Below are 12,004 nucleotides of genomic sequence, written 5' to 3'. Positions count from 1 at the left end.
ACTGAATTCCCTGGACAGCAGTGGCAAAAGAGAAAATCAACACAGACTAGTATCTTACATAAGGCTTTGGTACAGCACCATACAGTAGATGAGTTAATTGCTCACATAAAAGTTAAGTGTAAAATAATTCCTGATGTCAATCAAAAATAATTGAATGATGAAGCTCCAAATGATCAGCAGGTTATCATTGTAAAATAGACAAAAAGTAAAATATGTTTTATGTTTTTGCTTTGGAATATTTACATATGAACAGTCTGATATAGAGAAATTGTTTCAGTTGAAAAAGGCATATAGAAACAGATTATGCGCAGAAGACGTCAACATAAAATATAGAATGTAAACGTGATGTACAGCACACGGCTCAATGGATGAAAATATGCTATGACATGACTACATATTCTTCCTTTAAGCACTACTGGTTTGCTTGAGGATGAGGAGCATTAGTTAAAACAGTCAAAGATGTAGCGCTTATTGTACAGTAATAATACATTCTATTTCCTCAGTGCTGGTACACATGGAAAAACAGAGAACATAGAAAATACTACATATTCCATTTTCTGTCTGATCACAACCAGGTTGAAAGTTTATGACTGATTGCTGAATAGGATTTTTTTTGTATTGTCTCTACATGCAAGATAAATATAGTTAAATCAAATTTGCTCTAAGTATAATCCTACCAGCTCCTACTTATGCACTAAAAGCCTTTAAGCAGAAAAACACAAAACAAAAGTCGATCTAACAGTATAGGATCTTAATTTGATCGCCCTGTTGCAGGATAACTTTCCTGCAATGCAGGATATTTCACACTTATAGTGTATTTATGGTTTAAAAAGGCTTCTGAAGTTTGTAATTTCCACTTTGACATTTCAGACTTGATTTTCCATTAAGAAAAATGTATCAACCCCTACAAAGATGTCCATGAATTATAATCGTTATAATAATTCACATTTTCTCTTGCTGCAGGTTTATTTTCCTGCTGTAGCAAATTGGCTCAAATGAAGATCCTACATCTGTACCTCCAAAGCATCCCTCTTACATACTGTATCTATTTTTGTTGTTGAAAAAACAAAAGAGCCCGGAAGACTACATACATTAGTAAAAGTCTATATGGAGAATGTGTCAGCAATACCTTTACCAAAACATATGAGAAGAATCAGCTTAAATACAAACGCTGTTTGATGAATACTCTTATTGGCTATACTGTACAATACTGTCCCCCAATAGGAGACTTTGCGACAACAGTGGAGAAGAAGTAAGAAGGTTATGCCCCTGCTGTAGTGTGCTTGAAAACAGTGCTGTCCATCAAAAATAGTTTTGACCTGTAGGAAGTGTGTAGTGTAGAACAACCATCTCATGCCCTGACCATGGGCTCAGATTCCCTCCCCTGTCTGCTGTTACATATTTAATACTGATCCAAAGTACAGATAAATAACATCACACCAAGTAGGTTTCCCCATCTAATCTGGGTATTATATCTCCCCTTCAACACAAGTACAACACTTTGGAGAGGGTACCCTGGAAGCACAGACAGAGGCTGGAACAGAGACGGAAACTAACTATTGTTCCATTGACTGCTACATTATTCTAAGTCTCTTTGATTTTTTTTTTTATGTCACCACACTATCTATTGCCACTATCTGATTCAACAATCAATACAATTTGCTCATTGCCAATCACACTAGTTTATTAATAGGACTTACAACGATATAACTAATTGAGTTGGCAAAACACAGAGGACTTCAAGAGAGTAGGCCTCTGATCTACAGCACCACAGAGTTAAACATAGCACCAAGTCATAATGTTGAAAGCAACTAAGTCCTAGTAGCACGTATGTCATCTCTAGCTAATGTAAACACGACTTCGGTTGCAGCACATACATTACCCCATAACTATGACATTGTTTGTGGCTCTCTTTTGTTTCGCTCATACTTTGGACATCTGGAGGCAAGTGATCATGAGTGAATCTACCTGTGTGCTTGTGAGAAAATAAAAATAGTTTTCTGTTCCAGATAAGGTTTAGTCCAGCGCCGACATGTTGCTTCTAAAGCTTTTCAAAATATACAACAGAAGAAATACTACTGAACTTGTGCAGCCAACAGGCCCACATGACAATAACACACTTGTTCTGTGCTAACATTTACTTTTCCATAAATGTAAAATAATGTCTCTGAAAATATGACAAACGAGGCACCTTAAGATGTTTTATAAATATTGTCCACTTAAAGCCTTAAAGCAAATACTTTCATCACATCTAATCTAATTTGCTTTAAATCTGCCTCTCTATTTTTGTCCTCAAGCATAATGAACAGAAAATCTTTCTGTTTCATCTTTACAAATACAGTACACACCATGTATACATTATAAATATAGATTTTCCCCATATCTTACATATAACCAATTCTTGGAATATGCACATTGATGTATCAATTTCAAACAACTTCATTCCACAAAATCGTCACTATTTCACCCATTTTTTAAAAATACGTTGGAATTGAGTGAAGAGGGCAGATAAAGTTGATGTTTTGATCACTCACATATTCTATAGTAAGCAGAGAGGGATTCAATTAACATACATTCAGAGTTCTTATGTCTATGTTATGTTCTTATGTCTCCTGAATTGCTATCAGTAAAGATAAAAGTGACTCCAAATCAGACAACTGGTTTAAAATGTCAATGTCTTCCAGTGATTCATCTTGTAAGTGTGTAAGCTTAAAGCTCTCTAATAGGTCTAGTCTACAGGGTGATAATAAAATTATAACATTAACCATCAGTGTAAAGGAAAGCATTCAACCAACATTGGTTGAACCTATCCTTGGTTAACTCGCTAGCCTCTTGTGATAAATCAAATCAACCTATTGTGCCAACTAACCAATTAAACCTAAACTTAATACCCCTACATGCGACAGGTCATCCATTGTACTATGACATCAGGACAGTCACTTCATGTACAGCAAAACATACATTCATTATCGGTTAGTGTTAAAATGAATTAACATACAGAGAAGTAGCTAGCAGGTAATATTATACTGTTGTTAGAGATAAACAGTCGAGAGTCGAGACAGCCACCCCACCTTTTGAGTTTCACCTTAGTTATTGTAACACAAATGTTGTCACTTGTCATCTAACAAGCCCACTTGTTAAAATCGCATAATAAAGCAACAGCAATCAGATCTTTCAAAACATTATTCAATATGACAGTTGTTTTGAAATATGAACATCAGTGGCAAGTTTCACTTTCTGCATAATAACTACTTCTGTACCTTTTACATTTAAATGTTGATTTAATTGTGATTTAATGTTATAACATTACCACAATTTGAAACCTGAAATGATTAACACTGTCATCATAATCACTAATTGTTATTATAGGTCTGTTCTATTAGTAGAATATACACAGTCAAGATTTTAAAAAGAACCAGAGTAATACACCTTCAGTGCAGAAAAAGTAGAGTCAGTCCACAGGTCAGACTGGAGCTTATAATGAGTCCCAACAGAGTGAGATAATGTGTGAAAGCGAAGGAAAAGGCAGTTAATTCACTTTTCAAAAACAAGAGAGAAAAGGCAAACAAGGCACCTAGAGATGTGCCATATTCCACAAATGACTCGAGGTTTCCTCCATATTAATGAAAAACACTGTATACACATTTATCACATTTCCTCACCCCTTTTCTGTCCTCACCCTATCAAGTGTACATTTGGCCTCTTTTGAACACAAGGTTACTGTATGTCTTACCAAGAAGAACACGGGCTCACCTTTACTGGATGTGATCACGTGGTTAAAGGCTTTGAGCCAACATGCAAGAGAGTGAGGACATGTCTTTTAGTGTTTGAAATGTACCAATATCATACCGTGCCTTGTATTGGATGATATTCTTTTGGGACTAAGCAAAATATGCAGATTGGGATTGATATTAAAAGCAGATCAAATCAGACTTCAGGCCATAGCATCCATTTCATGTGTGAAGTGTTTGATATTATATACCATTTATTTCATACATTTCATTTGAAAAATAATGTAAAATACGTACAGTATATACCAATAGAATTACAGCAATTCTGCACTTACTCTGAGGTATATTGTGTGATAAGAACCCTGTGTTAGATACTGACACTATTTGAATTGTAGGAAAGGTAGACTGAGGTCCTTATGTAAGGAACGCAGCAGGTTTTATAGTCCAATGTGTCACTGTAACACCTCAGATAGACTCCTCCATGACCAGTGACTTTTAAGGTGTTGTGAATTATTTAGATCAATGCATTTTACTACAATATGAGATATTGTCCCCTTATTTCATTATTTTATGTATTTACATTACAGATGTTTTATCTGGTGACCCTCACTACATTATCCTCAGGGAGACACTGAAAACATCTTTATTTTGTTTCTAAATGATTTGAAAAAAGCTAGAGACAGGTTACCCACTGCCAAAAGCTGAATGGAATTATCATCATTTGTGTATAGTTATAGGGCAGGTCAATGTAGTCGCATCCCATGGCTTGGGCTGTCTGTGAGTGACAGTAGTAGACATACTGGTCAGTGGTCAGTGTAGAGTCCCGTAGGTGGGCCTGTCTGAGTCTGTACTGGCCAGGATGGCTGCCTGGTCCTCCTCAGAGCGTCTGCTGCGGCGCAGGAGGGAGGTTAAAAAGAGATATCGGTTTTTCCTGTTCTGCCTTTTCCTCTTCCTGTGGAGGTAGAGATCTTCTTTGTGAGCGGAGGGGGTCTGGGATTGCTGCTGGGTCTGAGAGGGAGACACACCTAGGGAGGGAGAGGTAGTGTTATTGATGATACCACAGCGAGGCATTTAGAATGGTCCCAGACTTGTCTAAGTGTTGTGAAGCCACTAAATGCTGTTCTTTTTGGTTCTTCTAACAGTTGTGTGGTGGCCAGTGGCTTATTCTTTAGTTCAGAGACTGACCTGTTCTTCTCCTGGAAGTGGAGTTGTTATTGGTGTTGGCAGCCACTCTCTTGGCTTTAGTAATACAGTGGTGTAGCAGTGCTTGTAAGCTCTCAGACCCGGCAGGATCACTAGACGCACCTAGAGGTTCCCTAGAAAGAGGAGGAGAGAGGCACAATCCACATGCTTTACTTTAACCCACCACCGGGGAGCGCTATCCTCTCAGTGATTAGTCAGATTGGCATTCAGGAGGACATTGATTCCGAAAGGCTCTGTAATATTGAACGATAAATAAACTGATGATTTGGTGAGAAATTCATTGGCTTTAGATTGTGAGGAATTAATAAAATACTATGGGATGAACTGTGTTAATTCTCAAAACAATTATGAAGGAATACGTCAATATTTTGTCACATTCAGATACCCATAAAATGAAAATAATCTCTATACTGTACTTGTAATAACAGTTTTCATAAGAAAGGCTTCAGTTTCTATAGTTACTGAGTTGCTCCTCTTGCTCTACAGTGAGAATCTATGGCTTGTCTGTTTTGTTGAGTGGGGCAACAAAGAGGATTCTCATCTTTTGATAGCTCTATGTGGATTCTTTTCATTTTATGAGTGAAATATCATTCAAAATCACCCTAATACTGAACATATTTTTAAGGGTTATAGATGAGCAGTATCTATCATTGGCTAATTGTAAATCCATGTCAAATTGAGGTGCGTTGATGAGCTTTACACAGAAAGGTATCTGTTTTTAAATGTACTTTTACCTCATAATGAATACTGTTGTTTTGCAGTCCATCATAGAAAGATGCAAATAATGATAATAAGACCCAAAATAACCTCATCAACACCAAACATTTACGTTCATTTTCATGAGATTAAATGTTTGTTGCCATTAAATGACTGAATACACCAGCTTCAAAACCTGACTCGACTCGACGATACGTAAAGTCAAGTGATTCTGCCAAAACATATTGTTTCAAAAGGCATACTGTAGGAACACACAGCTTTAGAGGTGTTGTCCTTCATAGTGTCACTGTAGAGAGAGAGATTGAGAGCCATTAGCAGAAAGGGGAGACAAATATGAGAATTAATGCATTCCTCGTTAGATTAATACAGTAGCATTTTCATAATCCCAAATACTGTGTGCAGGGGCCACAGTGAGTTAGATACAGTACATTTCCATAAAACATGAACACTGTACAGCACACTTTCATCAACATGAACACTGTGTACAGAGGCTTCACCATGCTGACGGGAGGAGATGGCAAGAAGAGGAAATGGCCGTTAAAGAACAGTCACATGACAGGAAGAGGAAATGGCCATTAAAAACAGTCACATGACAGAAACGAAAGCATTTAAGACGACGAATGTGAAGAAGAAATTAGTCTTGAGAATCATTGTTATTCGTTTGAGTCAAAAAATAGATATTTAGAGAAGGCATGCATGGCATTTTGCACATGGAACAACACTTTAAAGGGGAATACTCCAGTCTATCAGTAATCTGGGTCCTCTATTGATTCAAGGCTTTTTTTAGTGCAGGGAAACTGTGCCTGTATTTCAAATACTGCTCCACAGTCCAAAACAGCTCCTAATATTGCTCACCAGCCTAATCACTGTGCGTGACAGCAGGCATGTTGTGCCAAGGAACTGTAGAAAATGTAACCTGTATGTTAGCAATTAGCATTAGAGCTAGTAAACTTGAATCCAGTAAAGAGGCTCAACCCAAAGTCAGCGATTCCCCTTTAAAGGAGAGAGTGATTAGAGCCCTCCCCTGCTGACGCCTCCCCTCTCAGACATGGGTCCGACCCTTACCTATTGCGGCGTAGGGGACCGGCTCACAACAACGCTGCCCAGATAGCTGAGATCAATCAAAAACAGATGAGGTAAGACCCCTGAGCCCTCACACTGTACAAACCAGCAGCCCTACTCTATACTTGCCCATATGACCATGACATTGTAAAGGGGTGGAAAAAGAGCGTGGCCGCTTACACTAACCTGGCAATCCCTGGGATTCAGAAAGGTAGGAGGTGGGTGTGAGGGGGAAGGGGAGAAGCATGTAGGTATACAGAGAAAAGGGGAGGATTATATGCGCCTCAGGTATATTGCTCTCTTGTATGTCTCCTATTGTCCTGCAGAGCATGTACTGTATGACTATGTGGGTGTAATAGATAATAATAGAGATTATCAAGTAGTCCAAATGGTCTCAGGTTAAAACATGTTTTGTTTTTGGCCATAAACATCAGAGGTGCAGTAAAATCTGCTTTGGCCTTCAAATGTGTGAAGATCATTCCTGAAATAGAAAGCTTATCTGGGCAATAATGATGCTGAATATCGTGAAAATAATTTTGCTACCTTGTACATTTCATATTTCATTTGAGCGGTAGAAGGCACTCAACCTTTAAAGTTAAAGTGTAGGTCTCACTCAATCGTAATCTTTTAGTTTAGCTACAGTATCATTTACCACCAGTTAAAAAACAGGAAAGCCTCTGATGAGATGTCATAGGTGGGCAATAATACAAGGAAATCAACTAAACATGTAAGAATAAATATTACCTCACTAGTATTCAGAGTTTCCAATCAATAAAAAATACTGTATATGCTAGTTAATTATTTAGTGAAGCATTCGCTCAAAGATCCCATGTCTTCCACCTGAAATCCTTTGTTGCAGATTGCATCTTAATGCAATTGTAACGTTTTACTAAAGTATTTGGTTAGGTTTTCTGCCAACATTTTCTTTAGCAAACAGTATTTTCTGTGAACTATGGCAGTTACAAATCACCTTTTCTTCCGAAAATGAGTCGCCATACAGAGAAAAACAAAAATATCTTATAAATAATAATTACAGAATTCAAAGATCAATATCAATATCTTCAGATGTGTCTTTGTTCTAGGGTTAAATTACAAAATGTGTAAATCAGGACTTTTTATGTGAAACCTACACTTTAAAAGTATGAATTTTCTAATTTGCCCTGATTCAAATGGGTCTATTGATAACATTTCAATTAATAACTTGTTTATGACTGATCAGATATGTGTCAAATGCAAATACATGCTTTCTGCATATAAAGCCTAAATATGCATTATTGGTATGCCAAAAGTAAAACATTACATCATATTCTATAAACTGGGGATACATTTAGAATTGAGTGCCCAGGTTGGAGAAGTTTGTTTTGTGCTTTAGTTAGTGTGTTGCTGTCCCTGCCGGACCGGTGTAGGTCACCTACCCTGAGGCGGATATCTGGAGCTGGGAGGGCTCTGAGGGCAGCATCTCCTCCTCTGTCCTCCTCTGGGACGGCCACTGCCCGAACACATCCCTGCCCTCCAAGGGGGGAGAGGGGGACTGGGAGGGGTAACTGGCTGCTGTGGAGGCATAGGACATGTGGGGGCGGTAACTGGGGCTGGGCCTGCTGCTTCCCTGCTGGCCCTGGGTGGGGGAGGAGGCCAGGGAGGACCTTTGGGAGAAACTGACGGTGGCTTGGGGGTGCAGGGTGATCTCAGGCATCTCCAGAGAGCGGGAGGTGCGGAGGATGCTGGGGTGGGGTGGGGGGCGGACTAGGATATCCGGGGAACCTGGCTGGGTGCTAAGGGGGCTCTGGGAAAGGGGGGATAGGTGGGAGGGCTGGAGGACCAGCGGGGGTAGGGAGGGGTCTGTCCTACGCCCTGACCTCGGGCTGAGCCAGGATTGGGGGCTGCTGCTAGGGGCTGTGCTTGGGCTCCCTGCACAGGCTGCTGGGTCAGGGTAAGGCAACACTGGTACACCCACACCGTGGGATGTGTGTCTGAGCTGGCCGAGACTCTGGGCCTGTTGCATAGCTAAGCGCCTAGCTGGAGGGCCTGGGGGTCGGTCTCTGCCCTGTGGAGCCATGGGGACCTCCAACTGCAGGAGCCGAGGGCTGGGGAGGTGCAGGCGGCTGGGGGGAAGAGAGTGGAGAGGGGGGTACGGTGGAGGGTCGGGAAGGTCCTGGTGAGGATGTAAGGGATGGTGAGGTGGATAAACGAAGCGGGGCCCCTCCAGACCCAGGAAGGGGAACTCGTGAGGCTGCCAGCTGTCAGGTGAGCGAGGGGAGCGAGGGGTAGGGCTATGTGGATGTGGGAGGGAATGGCCAGAGGCAGTGTACTGATGATGGAGCTCCATCTCTTCCCTCTCCTCCGGGATGGAGGGATAACCGTAGGGCCCCCCGTCAGCAGTGCCTGGGGGGGAGGACAGAGCGGAGCTACGCGGACTGATGTAAGGCATGTAAAAAGGTGGCGGAATTCCCGATTCCCCGTGGCTGCCTAGATACCCATAGAAGGGGACCTGGGGAAAGTCCCTGTAGCGGGAGGCTGGGGCCTGCCCTGCAGCATGATGCCCACTGCCCTCCACAAAGCTCATACCTTCCATGGGCCTGTGGAGGCGGGGGCTGTAGTTGGGGGGCTGCGTGGACTCCAGGCTGGAAGATGTTGGGGAGAGCTGTGGTCGGAGCGTGGCCATGATCGGGGGCAGGGGCCCGGGGTCAAAATCATTCTCCTCGTCGGATTGCCGGAACTCGGGGTACATGTCAGACTCCTCGGCGAACGGGAAGCCCTGGATGCGGCGGTGGGCTGATGGCGGGCTGGCCATACTGAAACGGCCGTCGGGACCGCGGCTGATCAGCTCGATGGGGCTGGTGACCTCTGCCTCGTGCTTGGACACGCTGTACTTCTTGCTGGCTATGGCACGCTTGGTTTTCTTGTAGAAGGAGAGCTCTTTGTCCTTGTCTCTCTGAGGGCTGGGCAGTCTCCTGACATACAGGCCCGGGCCGTGGGCCCCATCTGAGGACAGGGACTGGGGCCGCGAGGCGGGAGGGGAGCTCTCTGGACTGATCTTCCCAGAGGACAGCCTGTCAGAGACAACCAACACAGAGACAGACACTCAAACATGATGGCTTCATAATTAACCCCTTAAACAGCAGTTATTAATCAATAAATAGCCTAATTGTGTGTAAAATAGCATATTATCCACAGTATGCATCAATACTATGCTAGACAGATGAGAAAACCCAAAGACATGGTACCATGTCAAAGCAAATACACCTGTTTTATTTGTATTCAACCTCTGCATTATGATAGTATCCAGTGCATTCTGCTAGCATTGAAGCTAATGAATGTAGCCACGGCGACAGTATGAGAAAGGAACCGTTACCAAGCAGCCATGACAACCATCTCACAGATATTATTTTACTCGCTCTTGGGCAAAAACTGAGGCCCATTTGTCTTGTTGGGGACAAATGCTGTGCCAAATGCTTTTATGGCATAAGAAAAAAGCAGATGACATCCAACCATGCCTTCTTTTCTATTTGCCACACACCAGGAGCAGCACTGTAAACAACACAGTAAACTATAGAGTGCATATACACAGTACTGTACATGCAGCTGAGCCAACGCAAACACAAATCCCTATACAGTGCATATACAGTATATTGTGCATGCATTTAGGCCAGCGGAGCACTAAGTAAATCAAATCTATAAAATGCATATATTATCCATGTAGCCAAGCCAGCATAGCGTAGTACAGCACAACACACCCTGTGGTATGGTGCATGCAGCTAAGCACTCACAGGGAGCTGGCTGGTGGGGGCATGTAGCTGCTCCTGGCTGGCACGTCCCAGCAGGGCTCTACCCCGGGCAAGGGGGTGAGAGGAGGCCTGCGGTGGGAGACACACAAATGACATGGGCCACGGTCATCTGTCAACTAAGCCAAACCTCCACACAACACAGGAGGGACCATCATGGAGTCACAAGAGGACCAGACTTCACTATTCTGATATAAACAACTGGAACATTTTCATTAACTTGACCATCTAGCTATTCCAACAAGTCAACACATCCAATTCCTTTTAACATAGACCTCTCTCCAAACCCTTGACATACACACAATATACACTACATAACCAAAGGTATGTGGACACCTGCTCGTCAAACATCTCATTCCAATATCATGGGCATTAATATGGAGTTGGTCCCCCCTTTTGATGCTATAACAGCCTCCACTCTTCTGGGAAGGCTTTCCACTAGATGTTGGAACATTGCTGGGGGGAATTGCTTCCATTCAGCCACAAGAGCATTAGTTAGGTCGGGCACTGATGTGGGCGATTAGGCCTGGCTAGCAGTCGGCGTTCCAAATCATTCCAAAGGTGTTCGATGGGTTTGAGGTCAGGGCTCTGTGCAGGCCAGTCAAGTTCTTCCACACCGATCTCGACAAACCATTTCTGTATGGACCTCGCTTTGTGCATGGGGGCAATGTCATGCTGAAACAGGAAAGGGCCTTCCCCAAACTGTTGCCACAAAGTTGGAAGTACAGAATCGTCTAGGATCATTGTATACTGTAACGTTAAGATTTCCCTTCACTGGAACTAAGGGACCTAGCCCAAATCATGAAAAACAGCCCCAGACTATTACTCGTCCTCCACCAAACTTTACAGTTGGCACTATGCATTCAGACAGGTAGCGTTCTCCTGGCATCCATCAAACCCAGATTCGTCCATCGGACTGCCAGATGGTGAAGCGTGATTCAACACTCCAGAGAACGCGTTTCCACTGCTCCAGAGTCCAATGGCGGCGAGCTTTACACCACTCCAGCTGACGCTTGGCATTGCGCATGGTGATCTTAGACTTTTGTGCGGCTGCTCGGCCATGGAAACCCATTTCCTGAAGCTCCCGACGAACAGTTCTTGTGGTGACGTTGCTTCTAGAGGCAGTTTGGAACTCGGTAGTGAGTGTTGCAACCGAGGACAGACGATTTTTACGCGCTTCAGCACTCCGCGATCCTGTTCTGTGAGCTTGTGTGGCCTACCACTTCGCAGCTGAGCCGTTGTTGCTCCTAGACGTTTCCACTTACAGTTGACCGGGGCAGCTTTAGCGGGGCAGACATTTTACGAACTGACTTGTTGGAAAGATGGCTTTCTATGACGGTGCCACATTGAAAGTCACTGAGCTCTTCAGTAAAGCCATTCTACTGTCAATGTTTGTCTATGGAGATTGCATGGCGGTGTGCTCGATTTTATACACCTGTCAGCAGCAGGTTTGGCTGAAATAGCCAAATACACTAATTTGAAGGGGTGTCCACATACTTTGTATATATA

The 12,004-nt window shown here is 42.8% G+C and overlaps 1 protein-coding gene across 5 annotated transcripts in view; it reads right to left on the bottom strand.

Annotated features, from left to right (window-relative positions):
• Positions 1-942: 942 nt before the first annotated feature.
• The window catches only part of LOC121559437 (protein turtle homolog B), a 77,821-nt gene continuing 66,759 nt past the window's right edge, over positions 943-12,004 (bottom strand). Inside the window, exons 18-22 of one of the 5 annotated variants that reach the window (XM_041872681.2) lie at positions 10,481-10,567; positions 9,279-9,763; positions 8,129-9,095; positions 4,917-5,047; positions 943-4,756 (exon numbers count right to left, since the gene is read on the bottom strand). In XM_041872681.2, coding sequence (XP_041728615.1) covers positions 4,542-4,756; positions 4,917-5,047; positions 8,129-9,095; positions 9,279-9,763; positions 10,481-10,567 — 1,885 coding nt within the window. In that variant the 3' untranslated portion in view covers positions 943-4,541. Of the gene's footprint in view, positions 4,757-4,916; positions 5,938-6,716; positions 6,763-8,128; positions 9,764-10,480; positions 10,568-12,004 lie in introns of those variants that run through there. The other 4 variants (XM_041872667.2, XM_041872690.2, XM_041872697.2 and 1 more) reach the window with 4 other exon arrangements.

The sequence above is a fragment of the Coregonus clupeaformis genome, chromosome 5 (assembly GCF_020615455.1).
Source record: "Coregonus clupeaformis isolate EN_2021a chromosome 5, ASM2061545v1, whole genome shotgun sequence".
NCBI classification, from domain to species: domain Eukaryota; kingdom Metazoa; phylum Chordata; class Actinopteri; order Salmoniformes; family Salmonidae; genus Coregonus; species Coregonus clupeaformis.
Note: the sequence above shows the minus strand (reverse complement) of the source record. Positions and strands in the feature narration are given on the sequence as shown.